Source organism: Eupeodes corollae, chromosome 3 (genome assembly GCF_945859685.1).
Source record: "Eupeodes corollae chromosome 3, idEupCoro1.1, whole genome shotgun sequence".
Classification (NCBI taxonomy): Eukaryota; Metazoa; Arthropoda; class Insecta; order Diptera; family Syrphidae; genus Eupeodes; species Eupeodes corollae.
Window position 1 is genome coordinate 62,623,797 of NC_079149.1, and position 18,220 is coordinate 62,642,016.

The following is an 18,220-nucleotide window of genomic DNA, read 5'->3' on the forward strand; positions in this document are numbered from 1 at the left end:
TATCCAAATGACAGTGCGATTTAATTCCATACAAAAACATTTGATTTTACGCGGGAAGAGGCAGAGGGATGAAAGAGTTCTTCTTCTATCTCCCTATAATATTTTTGTATGCAGTGACGCTCAATCGAAGAAGCGTTCACTTCACTTGACTTTACCTCACATTACCATACTCAAGCGGCATACTGAATTACAAAGGAAAAAGAAACGTTTGGTATTTGCTTGGTTGATTTAATTGGTTTGGTCATCATTCTGTTATTAAAATTTCCTCAATAATCTTACAAAATTAGTTTGTTATTTGCAAACAAAACGAATTACAATAACATTTTCCATGTTTTAAAGTTTTTGTTATAAAATTTGTGTTTTTGAAAGTTTTAAAAAGGTTTGTTCTCATATTTGTATGAAAAAAATGTAAAAGTTCGGTATTTTCGCCATTGCTTTCTGAAATGTGTATCAGCGGCTTTTATCCATGGAAGTTAAACAAGAAGTAGAAATATCTACCTACTTTATATTTGTATAACTTTTAACTGTTTATTAGTCCGATGATAGTACACAAAGAAAATTAAAAATTTAAACTTTAGTATAATTTTTGCGGATGGTCTAATGAAATTTTCTTAGAACGCGCGGGTTGCGGGTAGATTTGCTTCAAATAACAAAAAAAAAAAAAAAAAAAACAAAAAAAGAAGAATATGTATGTATGGGGAATTAACGATTGTATTCTTTTTCAGTATTATTATGTCTGCTAAACGTAAGTCAGGAGTAAACAACGCTGGGCCCAACAAACGCCGACCAAAGAAGAAGGAATCCGATTACGAAGATGAAGTAAGTGATGGTTCGGGTGACGAGGCAAAAAATGCTTCGGTAGCTGTGGAAGTCCTTATACCGCACGATGAATTGGATCCACCCACAAAGTTGCCAGAGGATTTACTTCAAACATTCGAAAAAGATGCTGGTCAATTGATGATTGCTGGTATGGTGACATGGGATGCAACTGGTAAAAGGGACCGCAAGAATGTTGAAAAGAACCGTCCCAATCTTTTCTCTTTTCATCGATTTACAAGTGCAAAGGTAATTTTTAAGATTTCTATATATTTATTCTTATGTAGCATCTTTTGGTTTACACTTAACTGGTCCATCTTTTAACTAGGAGACAATTTATTTAATTTTCTAAATGTATGTTTATAATAAAAACAATTGTTAATTCTTTAATTTGTTTACCTAAGCTTCATGAAACAAACAATTGTTTATTGACAAAAATCGAATATACAACAATTGCGTTTGTATAATATACTTACCTACCAATGCTTTTTTTATATCTTGCCGCTTAACTTTTGGTTCCTTCCTCTGCTATACTAGTTTGTATGTATAAATAGCTGGCATGCAAAAAAGTAACTTTAATTTCCTTTTGTAATGATTCGGTTTTTTTATAATCTACTTTAAGGGTTGCACGAATCGAGAAAAATATTTTTGGCTGCAAATATGGGGCATTCTATCGTTTAGGGTGTTACATTCATATATTTATACCTTTAGATACCTATTTTGACTAATTAGGGATGGTAATAGTTAGGTACTCTTCTTTCCTTTAAAATTTTACATTCTTATCACGTAAACTCGAGCAAATGGAAGTTCTCTTTCTCCTTAAGAAATTTGCATGAAACATAAAAAGACAATTAAATGTCTTGCATAGCTGCGCTTGAAGTAATATTGTTAAGTGGCCATTCAATAGAATGTTGAAAGAATCTTATTTTTGTTGCATGTTCACACAAATACATTTGAGTAATAATTCGTCTTAATTCAAAATTAGGCGGCTCTTCTGGTAGAAAATTTATTATCAGAGGTTTTCTATACCCGCTCCTCTAAAACCTGGTAGTCAATAAAATTCTAACTGGTCTGGAAGATTAGGGATTCAATTGCTAAATCAGTTTCAGGGAAGCATTTTAATACCTTAAAAAAAAACTTACAAATCGTTTTCAATAAACTAATATGGTTTCGGTGTCAACCCACAAATAACCTATTTAGTTCTATTTTCCAAGAAACATAAAATCCTTTACTTACCTTTAAATGGTATTAAATTAAAGTTTTCAGACAAATCTAAATATCTGGGTACTAAATAAATAAATTAGGTGGCTCAACAGTCCGTTGAGAACCAGAGCCTAGTTACTTTTCTGTGTGCGAGTAATGTTGTCAGAAATGGTGGGTACCTAAAATTTTAAGTCGAATCCGAACGGCTAATTTTAGAAAGCACTTTTTATGACATGAAGTACACTTGGAAGATTTGTCAATTCCTCGCAAGAGGCATTACCTGTGATAAAAAGCTTGGTGGCACGGGTAAGAATTGAAACCAAGGCTTCTATCTTCAATATTTGTATTTCTCTTCAAAAAATCCGTAATAAATGTGGCTTGTTACCATGGCCGATTGTACAGAACGGTGTGGTAGTTTGGGGCACTGCTTGACAAACTAAGCAAAGTCCTACTTTCAGCTTTGTATAAGCGGATCACTTCGAATGACTCCATCTGGGGCACTGGACAACTTAAAATTAAATTAAATTAGGTGGCGCTACTGTAGCGTAGTGAACAGGGCCTAGTGACTTGCAACTCTCAACAATTCCTGTGTGGAAATAATTGCAGGGATGGAGGGGACCTACAGCTTATATGCCGAATCCCAAAGGCTAATTTAAGAAATTACTTTTCATGACGAAAATACTCTTGGACAATTTGTTAAATCCTCGAAAGAGGCAGTACCCGTGAAAAAAAACTTTAGGTGGAACAGGCAGATGTCGAACACAGAACTCCTCGCATGACAGTTCAACCCACTAACCACGGGTACTACACACTGGACAACTTACTCTATTTGAAATCTCAAGATATATTTAAGCAAACAAAAAGCTGCAAGCTCTGCTATTGCACTCAAAGCTATTTTGCACACATACCATTTAGATCTTTCTAGTAGGCTAAGGCATTCCTCGAAAACGAGTTAATAGAATTTTATACATATGAATTAACAACTAATGAAACAGGTGCAACAGCTAAAACTAAACGTAACGTTCTCCTAACTAGCGTATTCCAGGCTGTTCTTTCGGGGATACAAGAAGTCTTGTTTTGGCTTGGAAGAAAACGTGATATCCTGACTTTCACAGATAATCAGGCTGCTATTAAATCTCTGGACTCTGTCTTCAAACTCAATAACAGTCCATAACTATCGATTGTCTCTAATGGAAACGACAGAATATTCACCATTGCATGCATGGCGCGGGTCATAGACACATTCCAGAAAATTGTATAGCAGATGAACTTACAACGAATTGTGCAACATTCTACTCACTTTACCAAGTTTCCTAATGCTGGTATATCAATAGTTAAATGTAAGCCCTTGCTAAAGCAAGAAACGATAAAGCAAACAAAAATAATGCGTAACGGGTAGCGTGCACTTAAACCGAATTATCGGTCGATATCGACTCGGAACAATTTGAACGACCGTCTCGGATGTTCCACTACATATATTGCTTCCGTCCGCGGACGATATCGTTCTGGAGTCTGAATTTGTGAAGCTTGGATGTAAATATAAATATTTTTTTTAATGGAAGATATCAAAGAAATGTATATTTTCGAAATTCATACCGTCATGTCATTTAATGCGTCAACGTACAAGACGTCGTCGATGTGTATGGGTTAATGAAATATTTATGCAAAGAAAAGAACTGAAGATTTGAAATTACAACCCATCAAATGCTTCAATCTAAAGATATTGATCAACGTTACAATTGTTTCTTTTCATAAACCTTCCAAATCTTTGATAAATAAAACGTTGATTTTGAGTTTTTTATGTTTTTGTGAGTTGAGTATTTCAGGTCGGGATTCTGTTGAGGTTTCCGGCTGCGATAACGGCGGGGATAGAGGATGTAATATGTTGGTTCGATGGGGAGAGTTCGGCCGACAACGCCCGAGCAAAATTCGGCTGATGAAGGATTAGATTAGGTGTACGCGATTCATAATAATAAAACCACCTGTCAGGCTACGAAGGATACGTACACTGCCGAATAGGAAAGCATATCACGCGACTTATTCTTAAATAACTTGCAAAAGCGGTATGTTAGAACAAGAGAACCTGCCATGCTCTAACTCAAAAACTGAAGACCCATCTTGGAGAATTTTACAATAATATAATCTCAAACACTAATACCATCATTATGTTACGTTTCTTGTTGGTTTTATTGAGCTTCGGAGAAAGCCTCATGTGGCATCACAATGGGCCAACAACTTGAAGAAGTCATCCACTTCAACCTAACCTAACCTTACAAAATAATTTACTCTACTTTGAGTTAAATTAAAAAGTTTCGGTTGTACAGTGGTGGCCACACAATTAGAAACGACAAGACACTGTTTTTTGTTATCAGCAAACCACTGTTTTACAATACGTGCAGTGTGTTTCGGATCGTTGTCCTGCTGGAAAACGTAACTAATGGGCATGTGTGCGAATGAATAAGGTTCCATGGCATTCTCCAGTATGCCTTTAAAAACGTGTTGATCCATTCGACCGTTTATCCTTACTAATGGACCAACACCACTCCAAGAAAATGCAAACCAAACCATTATGTTTCCTCCTCCATGTTTCACGGTCTTCAGCGTGTATTTTGGGTCTACTTATTTTTTTCTGAGGACGTCTAACGTACACTTTACCGTCTGACCCAAACAAATTGATTCATTCATTGATTCATCACTCCAGAGTATTTTTTTTTTTTTCAAATTTGTAAGGTTTTATTTGATTGAGTGCAGTCTACCAAAAGTCAATCCTGCCTTAAGGTTTTTTTTTTGACACGTGGTTTTCTCCGTGCAGGACCTCCGCGTAGACCATGTTCTAAGAGGCGACGCCTTATGGTTTGGGGCGTAACAATATCTCTTATCTTACCAGAAGTCAAGAAATAATCGGCCTTGCTGATTCTACATATAGAGTCGTTTTCCGCTCAATTGGCTCTCATTTAGGGGTTTCAAAGCGTTCAGTTCCTTCAAATACTTGTATGGCTCTAAATACCATCTTCTTTGAACAGCTAAATCTTTTAGCTATGGAGTTCATTGACTCATTGTCATTTTGGTAACACTGCATAATCAGCTTCCGGAGTTCTGGACTGCACGACTTATTTTTACCCATTTTTTTCACTGTATTATAATTAATATTGTAAAAATAATAAAAATATAATGAAATCAATCAACTCACATCGATAAAAAAGCCGAATTTAAAACAAATTCACTGCTTCTAGCTGTCGTTTCTAATCTTCTATCCAACAAAAATGTAGACTTTAAATGTATTCGCTAAAATAACTACGTTTTGACAACTTCCCTCGTTCAGGAAAACACATGATTGGAACACACATGTCAGCCATTATCGACTTACGGTACTAGCCAAACACTGGTGCTTAAAAAAAAATCTTATTGATGAACGAACATATTAACAATATCTCTTGTATGGCCACAACTATATATGGCAACAGAGATTGCAAACAGAGCAAACATTATTTATAATTGTGTCGCGTTGAAGTCACAGTAATGGTCACTATATTTGAAATAAATAGGCCCCAAAATAAAGGAACTTTTAAACCAGTAGTCAGTAATAGGGAATATCATCGTAGTTGGTAAATAATTCGCTTAAGAGTAAAATAAACTTTTTAATTCGACTTCGCGAGTTAGAAGGTAAAATAACGTTTGAAAACTTATTCAAGACCATCAATTTTGATTATGGTCACAGAATTATAAACCATAGGGTTAAGATAATATGTATATATAGGTATAAAGAAAAAGATTCTTCTTTTACAATATAAAATTCTTTGTTTGAATATGAAAATTTAACTACTACTTTGTTTATTCAATTAAGCGAAATGTTAAGACAGCCGGTCTTAAAATTGATTTGAGTTTTAATTTCCGAATGAAAATCTTGGAATCAGTTACAGTAGTTTGTCCATTTTTTTGGTTAACAATAAGAACAACTCGAACCATGTGACATTTATGCAAGGCTAAGTCAAGACATGCTCATACTGTTATAGGCAAAAAATATTACTCTGAATATTTAGCAAAAATTACATTTTTGTTAATAATTGGCCTTCGAAATACAATTTATAAAGAAACGGTCGCAAATAAAATATCAAAAAAGAAATCGGACACTCTATCGTATGTTTTTAACGGAACAAAGATATCACTTTTAGGTTAATAATATGTTAGATGATTATTCGATTTATTGTATTCGTTATTATATGAACGGTTAAAATGGAAACAGAACGTGGTTATTCCTAGTAATATTGCAGATATTGTTAAAAGAAGTAAGTCTACGGTAAAAGATATCATACAAAAGTTAAAAACAACAAAATCCGTTGAAAATCTACAAAAATCTGGAAGACCTATGAAGCTTACTGCAGGCGATGAACGTTGGATAGTAAAACAGGTTCAAAAAAATCCCCAAATATTATTATTTATTATCTTTATTTTTTCAACATATAAAGTACCAAAGTTTTCATATAAGAGATTTACGAGCATGGCTTGAAAGCCGTCTGCCGATTATATCTAAAATTATTACATTAAAATTTACATTTATAAATTTAAACACAGCAAGAAAATTGAAAATGAAAAAGTGTAGAGTAGTTCAACATTAAATATAATTTTGCCAGTTAACATAGGCATATTTTAACAATATATCATTTGAGTTTAAGACTTAATTTTCATCAGATCTAATTAAAACTAATAGAAATTAATATAAATAAACGGTGATTTTTTAAGAGCTTGAGAACTTTTTTTAAAAAAAAAAACGCATAAAATTTGCAAAATCTCATCGATTCTTTATTTGAAACGTTAGATTGGTCCATGACATTTACTTTTTGAAGATAATTTCATTTAAATGTTGACCGCGGCTGCGTATTAGGTGGTCCATTCGGAAAGTCCAATTTTGGGTAACTTTTTCGAGCATTTCGGCCGGAATAGCCCGAATTTCTTCGGAAATGTTGTCTTCCAAAGCTGGAATAGTTGCTGGTTTATTTGTGTAGACTTTAGACTTGACGTAGCCCCACAAAAAATAGTCTAAAGGCGTCAAATCGTAGATCTTGGTGGCCAACTTACCGGTTCATTCCTTGAGATGAATTGTTCTCCGAAGTTTTCCCTCAAAATGGCCATAGAATCGCGAGCTGTGTGGCATGTAGCGCCATCTTGTTGAAACCATATGTCAACCAAGTTCAGTTCTTCCATTTTTGGCAACAAAAAGTTTGTTAGCATTGAACGATAGCGATCGCCATTCACCGTAACGTTGCGTCCAACAGCATCTTTGAAAAAATACGGTCCAGTGATTCCACCAGCGTACAAACCACACCAAACAGTGCATTTTTCGGGATGCATGGGCAGTTCTTGAACGGCTTCTGGTTGCTCTTCACTCCAAATGCGGCAATTTTGCTTATTTACGTAGCCATTCAACCAGAAATGAGCCTCATCGCTGAACAAAATTTGTCGATAAAAAAGCGGATTTTCTGCCAACTTTTCTAGGGCCCATTCACTGAAAATTCGACGTTGTGGCAGATCGTTCGGCTATTCATGATGAAATGTCAAAGCATACTGAGCATCTTTCTATTTGACACCATGTCTGAAATACCGCGTGATCTGTCAAATACTAATGCATGAAAATCCTAACCTCAAAAAAATCACCCTTTACATTACAAAACTTACATTTTTTTAAATTGAAAAGATTGATGAATTTATTAATTAAAGAGTAATGGAAGGATTAAGGGATTCAACATTAAACTAAAGATGGTTTAACTAAAACTAAATAATAGATTGGTTTTAAAAGAGATTAACATAATTATTTCTGTAAGCGATAGTTCCAGTAACAAACCGGATAAAAACTTTCCCACCACACTCACCATTTAGAATTGAATTCTCTTCTGCAGAAAGAAAGCTTTTCCTAAAGTATAAACGTCGAATTTCTTGGAGTATTGGGCATCTTGCTAGGAAGAGATAAACATTTTCGATTTGATTAAGGTTGCAAAGATTACAATTGTGATTTTAATAAACCCTATGAAGTCTGTAATTTAGCTCTATCATTTCAGTTCGGATCATCTCTTTAACTGTGAATTCATTTCGAAAATAATTAGCTTCCGCCAAACAATGATTCAGTTTACTGTATATCGTTCTTGACATGGATTCTTTAGCACGGTTGAGAGAATTTTGAAATATTTGTTCGGCAATTGCTGAGTAGCGGTCATAGAATTCATCCTTCCATGAACCAAAGTTATTCAAGGCTAAATTCAATGTCGTATTATATTTAGCCAATTCTTGTCAATCTTTGAACAGCGTGTAACAACGCTGTGTGCAATCATGAGTACTTTTCTTTGAAGATTATTATCACATCTCTTTAAAACTTTTGACAATATAGTCTGCATTTGCCATAAGGTTTTTTTAAGAAAATTGGAGGTAGTCCAGATTCGACATACATTGCATAGTTAGGTGTTAAAGGGACCTTAAATACACGTTTGAAAGAATATCTCTGGATAACTTGAAGTCTTCACATACTTCGTAACCATACACTTCATTAGCATAACAGAGTGAACTTTTAATTGTAGCCTCAAATACTTTTACCATCGCTTCGATACATTTGTTATTAAAAAAACTTGACCAAATGCAGTTAATGGCTGATTTGGCAACTGATGTTTTTTTCTTTTATAAGAGGTCGTATGTTTAAATTGTATGTTATTGTAAAACCTATATTTAATTTTTTTAATTTAAATTTAAATTTTTTAACTACTTCTTTATTCATTCACCATTAAGGTTATAAGAACGGTAATTTATGACATTATGATTATGAGATCTTAAAACCATAATCTTTCACTTTGAAGTATTAGTTTGAAGATCCCAAGAGTTACAATACTGCTTAAGTTTGTAGATTTGCAATTGTAGAGTTACCAGATTCTTAGTAAGAATGACAAGGTGATTAGCATATAAAAGCACCTTAATAAGCAATTCACCATAATATACACCCACCCTGTGGAACACTGTCTAAAATGTCGTTAATAAAAAGTGAGAAGAACAAAGGACTCAAGATGCAACCTTACGGGACAACCACTACAGTCTTAAATTGCTGCGAAGAGGTTCTACCATTAGAAACTACCGCTGTTGTATTTGAAAGAAGTTTCTCATACATTCTTAAAAATTTTGTTGATAATCCAACACCTGCTAGTGTATATAGATTAGTTTTCTTATCGAAAAAACGTTTAGCGAATTTAGTTAGAGTAAAAATTTGATCAACTGCAGAGAGGTTAGCTCGAAACCCAGCCTGAAAACAACTTATTTTGTTGTTTTTTTCAACCCAAAGTACAAGTCTAAGATATAGCATCTAAGTAAACAGTTTTCGTTATAATTTAAGAACAGAGATACCTCTGTAGTTTTCGGGGAGATTAGGATCTTCTTTTTTATAGCTCGCTAAAATGGATGACTTTGAAATTCTTTGGTATTTTTTCGTTGTTGAACAATATTCTTCGGTTAGGTAAGAACAATATTATGTTCTAAAAATTGTGAGCTGGCATTTTTCAAAAACTCGGCAGGGATGCCATCTAGACCAGAAGCCTTATTGTTTTTCATTTTTTCTAAGGCAAAAAGTAGTTCTAGCATTGAGAACGGAGAGCCTAGTTCTTCAATGTAAATAAAAGGTAACGCAAAAAATATGTAAGATTGGTTAGGATCTACTTTTGCAAGTTCTTCGAAATATGAGCCCATCATGTCAATATTAGTTGGAAAAACATTCGATCTGTTTCGGTTATCTAAAATTCGTACATTTTTCCAGAATTGTTTAGCATCCCTGCATTGAATCATATTAAGAGCTTTTTTGTTTGCACAAATTGTTGTTTTTTATATAGGCATATTAGCTTAAAAATTACAATTGTATCATGGAAAATGTATTAAGAATCGAATGGGAGACAATTTTTACTTTTTTCTATAAAAAACTAGTTCAATCAATGCCAAAAAGATTGAATGCCGTAAAAGATAGTAAAGGATTACCAACGAAATACTAGCTTCCCACTTTTTTGCTTTTAATAATATTCCCGTTGTTTTTATTTTGTCCAACATTTATTGTCCGATTTCTTTTTTGACTATAAAATTGTTATTATTTTCTTAAAAAAATAATTCAAGAGAAAATTTTAAAATTAATCATTTAAATTTTGTTATATATTTATGAAGAGTTATTAAAAAATATAATCTTAAACTACGAATTCATGTTTTCAAAACATTCGTTTGTCCTTTTTGAATGCTTATGTCCAATTTCTTTTTTTATTCACTGTATGCATGTACATATTTGAGCTTTGTTTGAAGTACTTAACATCCAATGCTGAAAGTAAAAGTAGACTTTTGTTTTGCCCCTTTAAGACCATTTAATTTATAAGAAAAGAATACCATTGAAATGAAATGATGTGTTTATATTACTTGCAATCAATTTGTAAGAAACAAAATTATAAATATGTAAAAAATAATCTGACGTTATGTTTTCAGTATCGCTTTTGTGTTAGTGGCTGTTCATCAGCTCACAGTATTTTGATAAATATGGATAAAAAAGCATTGACCTTTGGCCGCAACCCTAATGGACAGTTAGGTTTACCAGATGTTAAGCTTTGTGAAAAACCAACAATTGTCCCAGCACTGCAACACTTAAATGTCATTCAAGCAGCATGTGGAAGACATCATTCTTTGTTTCTTACAGACACTGGAACTGTCTATGCTTGTGGTGAAAATAAGATGGGACAATGTGGTGTCGGTAACAATCAGCCGACCATAAATACTCCAACAAGAATAAACTATCGAGGACCACCAATTATTCGTGTTGCTTGTGGTGCAGAATTTTCCGTTATCCTCGATATCAAGGGAAATTTACATACTTTTGGTTTGCCAGAGTTCGGTCAGCTTGGTCACAATACTGACGCTAAATACTTTGTGAATGCAAACAAATTATCATTCCATTATGAAACGTCGCCTAAAAAAGTCGTTCTCTACATTGAAAAATCCAAGGAAGGTCATGTAACTCCTGTCGATAATGTTCAGATTGTTGATTTTGCCTGTGGAAACAATCATACTGTAAATATGATCAAATAATTTTTGTTCACACTTTTAAAAATACTTATTTTGAATATTTTAATATATTTAAGGTTGCTGTTGATTCAAAAAGACGTGTTTACAGTTGGGGCTTCGGAGGCTTTGGAAGACTGGGGCATGCTGAACAGAAAGATGAGATGGTGCCCAGGTAATTAAAAAAATTTTATATTTATATACTGCTGTTCTTGAGTCAACTTTGCGTCAGTTAATTGTTTAAGTTTCGATTGTACCTTCTTAGAAATGTATTATTGACATTTTATGAACCTACATTTCATAACATTTTTATTTATTCAAATACAGACTTATCAAATATTTCGACACACAAGGGCGTGGTGTACGAAGTGTTCACTGTGGGTCCACTTTTAGTTTAGCCGTTAATGATATCGGTGTCCTATTCTTATTTGGACAAAACAAAAAGACTGGCGAGGCAAATATGTATCCAAAACCAGTACAGGATCTTTCAGGTAAGTTGACTATGACATACATTTTAACTTGATTGTTTGTTAAATTCTGTATTTCTTCATTAAAAATAGGATGGCATATAACAAGCATCGGCTGCGCAAATACATCAATTATAATTTCAGCAGATGACACACTCATTGCTTGGGGTGCCTCTCCAACATACGGCGAGCTCGGAATTGGCGAGTTCCAGAAATCTTCCACTGTTCCTAAGGAAGTTCCTAAGATGGACGGCATGAAAATTCCCCAATGCACAATGGGCTTCTCTCATTCCTTAATATTGGTGAATACAGATGATGAGAACACTAAAAATAAGTACGAAAAAATGCCCGAATACACTATCGAAGAATAATCCATTAGATGTAGGAAAAACATTTGTCTTATAACAACTTCTCGAAAAAAAAAGAAAAACAAACTAGCCTCCAACAACTTTTATTTTATATATATATATAATAGTAATAAGACTCGTTCAAAATCATTATCGTACGTCGAATTCAACATCATTAAACCACTCAAAAGAATCAATTATACAAAAAGTAATAAGCCAAGCAAATCAGTTCACAAAAACCATTTAATTTTTTAATATATAACTATGTAAGCGAATTTATTTTGTACTTGAAATTAAATATAAAAATATCGATTTCACCCTCAATAATAATGATAATATTTATAAAATATTTTTTTTTTTTTGTAATTTGTAATCAATAAGTGTTTGGTAATTTGTTTATGGTTGAATTTATAGTTCTTAATTGTTCAGTCCGGGTAATTGGAGTTATCAAGAAAGTATTAAAAATCAAATTTCTCCTAAGTAGTTGTAGAACGCTTATACGAAAGAACAAATAAATCAACCAAAAAGTATTTTTGTCAAGAACAAAAAAAAACAATAAATCTGATTACACCGAAAAAACGTTTTTTTTTTTATTAAATTTGTCTTATATTTTTTGAATAAGGAAGAAGAAGCACTTCAATTTTTTTCTGGGCTTCCTTATTCAAGGGTGGATAATTTTGAAAAGAAGGTATTTGCCGACGGCTTTTACTCAAAAACCCTAGCTCTACCTATCTCACTAACACTACCTAACCTAGATTATTTATTATTACATTAATGTTATAACGCAATTAATCTTTTTATGTGGGTGTGAACATTGGTGGGTGTGATTTACGCACTTGTTGCAACGTCTTTGGATGCGAACCGGATTCATAAATGGCATGACACCGATCGCATCCTATTTGTTTCACGCAACAGAGGTGAGTCTCTCCACCTTCGCAACATTCCCTCTAACCATTCTCAAATTATGGCAACTTGCTGACCAATCACTCAATTTGTGATTCGTAGGTCAGCCATAACTCTTTCTGACCAGAAGGAGAATCGGTTATCACTCAGCTTACCCATGTAGAGGGGGAGCGAGGTAGCATTGCTGTACTATTTCGTAATATAAACAACTGCAGTAGCAACAAATAACTGATCTCTTTTCACAAACCTGGTCCAATTATTCAAATGATAACAATTTTCATACTACTTTCAAAACAAAAAAAGATGAATTTCTCAACATTTCCCCTTATGTAACAACCGACAATATTTTTGCATAACGTATTGAAGAACCTATATCACTAATTGAGTTTGAAGCTTCCTTAAACAAAACTAAAGGCAAAACCCCTGGTAGAGATAAAATTAATTATCCAATGCTCAAAAACTTAAGGGCCTATTATGGATCACAACTCAACTTAGTTGAGTTGTAATCAAGACAACTCAATTTGAAGACAACTGCAAAAAAAAATCGTATTATGGGAGACAACTTTTTTCAGTTGAGTAGAACAAATACGTTGCCTACTTTTATGTGCTTGTTTTGTGTCAAAATCAGCTGTGTAAAGTAAAATACGTAGGAATTTCAAAATTTTGAATTCAGTGCAAAATTTTATAAAAAAGACAAAATAATAGGAAATGGAGAGTTCTATTGATTTGTTTCTTGGAAATTCGGAAGAAGATAATCCCCTGAATGTTGCGAAGATGAGAAAAAATATTCGAGATCACTCCAATCCATTGGAACTTCCAAACAAAAAGTATTATTTATAAACAAATTCTTTGATGAGTGTTGATTTTAATGTCTTCGTTTTGTTTCAGATTTATAAGTTATTTTAGACTCAACAAAGACGCATTTGTTTATGTACAAAGACGCATTTGGTTATGTGCTAAATGAAATCAAAGATCATTTGAAACAACCACAGCGTTCCTCCGCAATCCCACCAATTCTCAAACTATGCACTGCCCTACGTTTCATGGCAGAAGGAAGTTACCAAAAGTGCCGTGGCAATGATTTTAATTTAGGCCTTGCTCAGCCAACAGTTTCGGTAGTGTTAAAAGAAGTGCTAGACGTAGTAGAAGAACTTATCTGTCCACATAATAAATTTATCAAAAATTCATTTTTACCAGAAAACCAGATTTCCTGGAGTAATAGGAAGCATCGATGGAACTCATGTTCGAATCATAGCACCAAAAAAAAAAATCTTCAACATCTCTATTTAAATAGAAAAGGTTACTACAGTCTGAATGTCATGATTGTAAGTGTATTGTATATGCCATCTTTAGTATTTTGAATTGGGCAGGTTTAGTTATTTTTAATCTAAAAAAATAATTTTCTCACAGATGTTTATATTACTATTTGTAAAACTTACATTTTTTTCTCCATTTTCTTAAAAAAAATTGATTTTCAATGAACTGTTGATGCCTACCGTTATTTTTTTGTACACACAAATGCACTACACAACTAGTAAATATCAGTTGCCTAATTTTGACAACAATCACAACTGAGAGACAACTCAACTGGCTTACATAATACCCCGAACACATTTAAAAAGTCAACCATTTTTTAGTTGACTACTGGTTGACTTGTGACAGTCAACTAGTTGTGATCGGTAATACCGATTGCCGGATTACAACTCAACTTTGTTCTTAGTTGTCTTACATAATAGGCCCCTTAACATTTAATGTAAAATTGAGACTTGTTAAACTATACAATAGCATACTTAACACCGCTGTTATCCCTCAAGCTTGGAAAATTGCAACACTTCTCCCCATACCGAAACCTAATAAAGATAGAAAATTAATTGATGGATACCGTCCCATATCCCTTATTTTTTGCTCTTCCAAAATTATGGAAAAAATCATAGCAAAACGACTGATGTGGTTCGCAGAAACCAGAAAACTTTTATCTAGCAACCAAGTTGCTTTTAAAACTAACCGGGGGTGTGTCGACGCACATCTTCACTTAGATTACTATATATCACGAGCATTATCAGCAAAAAATCATGTTTCTGTGCTTTCGCTCGATCTCGAAAAAGCTTTCGACAGAATCGGTTTGCATATTAATTAAAAATATGGGGTGTTGACGAGAAGATGTTTAGCTACGTGAAGGCTTTTCTAACTAATAGAAAATTCTTTACCAGAGCTAATAATATTTACTCATCTACTCACTCCCTGCAAAATGGTATCCCCCAGGGTCCCCATTATCAGTTTTTCTATTTATTATCGCCTTCGACGATATTTCGACTATAATAAATAATTATAAACTTTTAGATAGTAGTATTTATGCAGATGATATTTATATTTTAAGTAAAAGTAACGATTTAGAAAAATGTAAGAACCTTTTTGACAATGTTGTTAATGATATTCTTAATTGGTCGTTTGCTTCAGGTGCTAGACTTTCATTACAAAAATGTAAAATGCTACACATCTGTAGAAAAATCCATTGTCAAAAAATTATCTTAAGTATAAATAATGTACAAATTGAAAATGTAAATAGTCTTAATATCCTAGGATTAGTATTTAATAATAAATATAGATGTAATGAACATTGTTTAAATTTAAAAAAAAGCCTAGTTGCGAGACTCAACATAATTAATTATTTATCGAGGAATAAAAGCTACGTACACATAAATACTGCCTCATATATTACCAAAATATTATTATTAATATAACCAAGCTACCACCAAGCAGCTAGAAGGAGCATCAACGCCTTTCCTACAACAGCACTCAAGAATATTCTGGCGGAAGCAGGTCTTCCCTCTGTTGAACAACGTTTCGAGCAAACCATCTCGAACTTAGTTGTAAAATTGGTCTTCTCCAAAAATTCAGTTATCGATAAAGACATTCATCAAGCTATGAACCTTAAGTGCAAAAAACGTATTCCATCTGCTTTAAAAAACAATCCTCAACAAAGCTCGGGAAATGGATATACCAACAAAAACTACAAAATACTCAACTTTATCATATCCTCCATGGAGTATAAAAGCCGATTCATTTGTATTGAGCCTCACTCACTACAGTAAAACAAATACAAGCAATGCAGTATACCAATCACTGTTCTCAAGTATTTCATCAGAACTTAAAACTAAAGGCTGGAAATTTATATTCACTGATGGATCCAAATCAAAAGATACTACATCATTTGCAGTCACATTTGAAGATGGTCAAATCCTCAATATTGGCATCCTCCCGGAATATGCCTCTATTTTCACCGCAGAAGCGTTTGCTATTCTGCAAGCAACCAAATCAATAAGGAATTCCAATGATAAGTTCGTAATATGCTTTGATAGCATATCAGTCCTGAAAGCAGTTAAAAATCCAAACAACGATTCAGATCTTATTTCCGCGATAAGGAACAAGATAATAATGAAGCCGAATAAAAAACTGATGTTGACTCCAGCACATTCTAAAATACGTGGAAACGAAGATGCTGATAAAGCAGCAACCTCTACCAAAAAATTGTATAAATTCAATATATACACCAAAAAAGAACTGAAAACATAAATACTGGACACCTTGAGAAGAAAACAAGAAATCGAATGGGGCCTATACCACCACCATTATAAAAAAATTAATGAACATAAAACCTATCCTCAATACCCTACAAACGTATCAAAACAAAAAATCTCTAACTACATCCGCTTAAGACTTGGTCACACTTCAACAACTCACAAACACCTTCTAAATAAAAACAATCCACCGATATGCTCCACCTGCAATACAACCATGAGTTTAACTCACCTCCTCGAAAACTGTCAATCATCGAAACCTGCTCTTTCATCAATCTTCAAAAATATATCGATCTATGACGTATTGAAAAACCCCACCAGCTCAAATATCAAAAATGTTAATAAATTTCTTACAACCCTCAACTTAAATGTATAAACATTTTAATAACAAGCAGAGCCAATAGTCTTCGCAGCTAGGCTCTCTCCTTTTTTTATGTAATTTTTATTGTAATTTTAATTACTAGTTAATAAAATATAATAATAATAAAATACTAATTTTTAATTGTTAAAACACAGCCCATTCTGTTACAACTTGTGTGTCTCGTATGATGTGATGTTATATTGAATGGCCCGAAAAAAAGCATTTCCACATGGTTGAGTCAAATGATGGGAACTTTCCTCTAAAAAACGAAGACCACTATTGGAAATCAGCATATTTTGTTTTGAAAAGAAAAGTACAAGCCTAAGCAAAGTATAGAGCTCTAGATGATTAGCTTTAGTGAGGTACTAGTCTATAACTTAACTTCTTTAACTCCTTAACTAAAGGCGGAAGGGAGATATTTCCCCTACGTTTTATAATATGGTATGACCAGGACATTTTGTTTTCAGTACCTAAAACTTCTTTAGGTACGCTTGACTTCGGAGGAAGCTGGCGAATGCGTTACTAAAAATGTGTAATCGGAATAACCGAAAGTACATTGGGATTCTAGGGGCTATGGTACCTATGGTTGCGAGATTTTTTTTTTTTTTTGTAGGAATTCCCTGAGTTCAAAATTAATCGTATTGTGTTAATAGATAGAAATAAACAAAATTAGTATTAGTGTTTTCCACTTTGTTGCTAAGAGTGCTACTTTCAAGTAGGGATCATGTGAGGGTGAACCACAAATCTCATACAGTTTAGTTGTAAAAACAAAGATTTGATAGCAATTTAACAATATTCACCAAAAATGCGGATTGTTTGTCAAAATCAACTTAAAATTTTGTAATGGGCGCATTCATAAATCTAGTACGTAGTCAAAATTTAACTGAATACAAAATTGCACTACAAACAAATGCAAATATGTAAAATAAGAAACATTTCTGATTTGATAACTTTAACTTATCTTTTGTGTTTTTAAATTCAATAAGATCAAATTTAAGACACAATTTGTGTGATTTATATTTGTATTTAAATATTAAAAGATTTATTTTATTTTGAATTCTTGTGTCTTTACCTAGCAGCTGATTGTGAAACGTCAGAATCAGTCTCCACTAACTTTGTAGTCGAAATTTGTACACTATAAAGCCTAGTACATACTTCCTCGTGAAGTGAACGTTCGCCAGTGGAGAAAGTGAACTTTTGACATTGCTCACTGGTACACACTTGTGAGTACACGTTGTGAAGCTTCACCAACAGTTCCCGTACATTTTGCACGTGAATTGCCCGTGAACGAAAACTCTCCACTTTGTTCTCCACTCAGCTTCACAAAAACTGAAATTTGTATGGGTTCACGAGATGGTTCACAAGTATGTACTATGCTTAAGCCTAGTACATACTTCCTCGTGAAGTGAACGTTCGCCAGTGGAGAAAGTGAACTTTTGACATCGCTCACTGGTACACACTTGTGAGTACACGTTGTGAACATTTGAC

General features: G+C 33.5%; 1 protein-coding gene across 1 annotated transcript; it reads left to right on the plus strand.

Annotated features, from left to right (window-relative positions):
- The first annotated feature begins 113 nt into the window (after positions 1 to 113).
- On the plus strand, positions 114 to 12,479 carry LOC129949922 (protein RCC2-like). The gene is made up of 6 exons (XM_056061652.1): positions 114 to 379; positions 726 to 1,065; positions 10,507 to 11,085; positions 11,157 to 11,251; positions 11,404 to 11,567; positions 11,637 to 12,479. The coding sequence occupies exons 2-6, from the start codon at positions 733 to 735 to the stop codon at positions 11,912 to 11,914; spliced, it is 1,449 nt and encodes a 482-aa protein (XP_055917627.1). The 5' UTR covers positions 114 to 379; positions 726 to 732; the 3' UTR covers positions 11,915 to 12,479.
- The last annotated feature ends 5,741 nt before the right edge of the window (positions 12,480 to 18,220 follow it).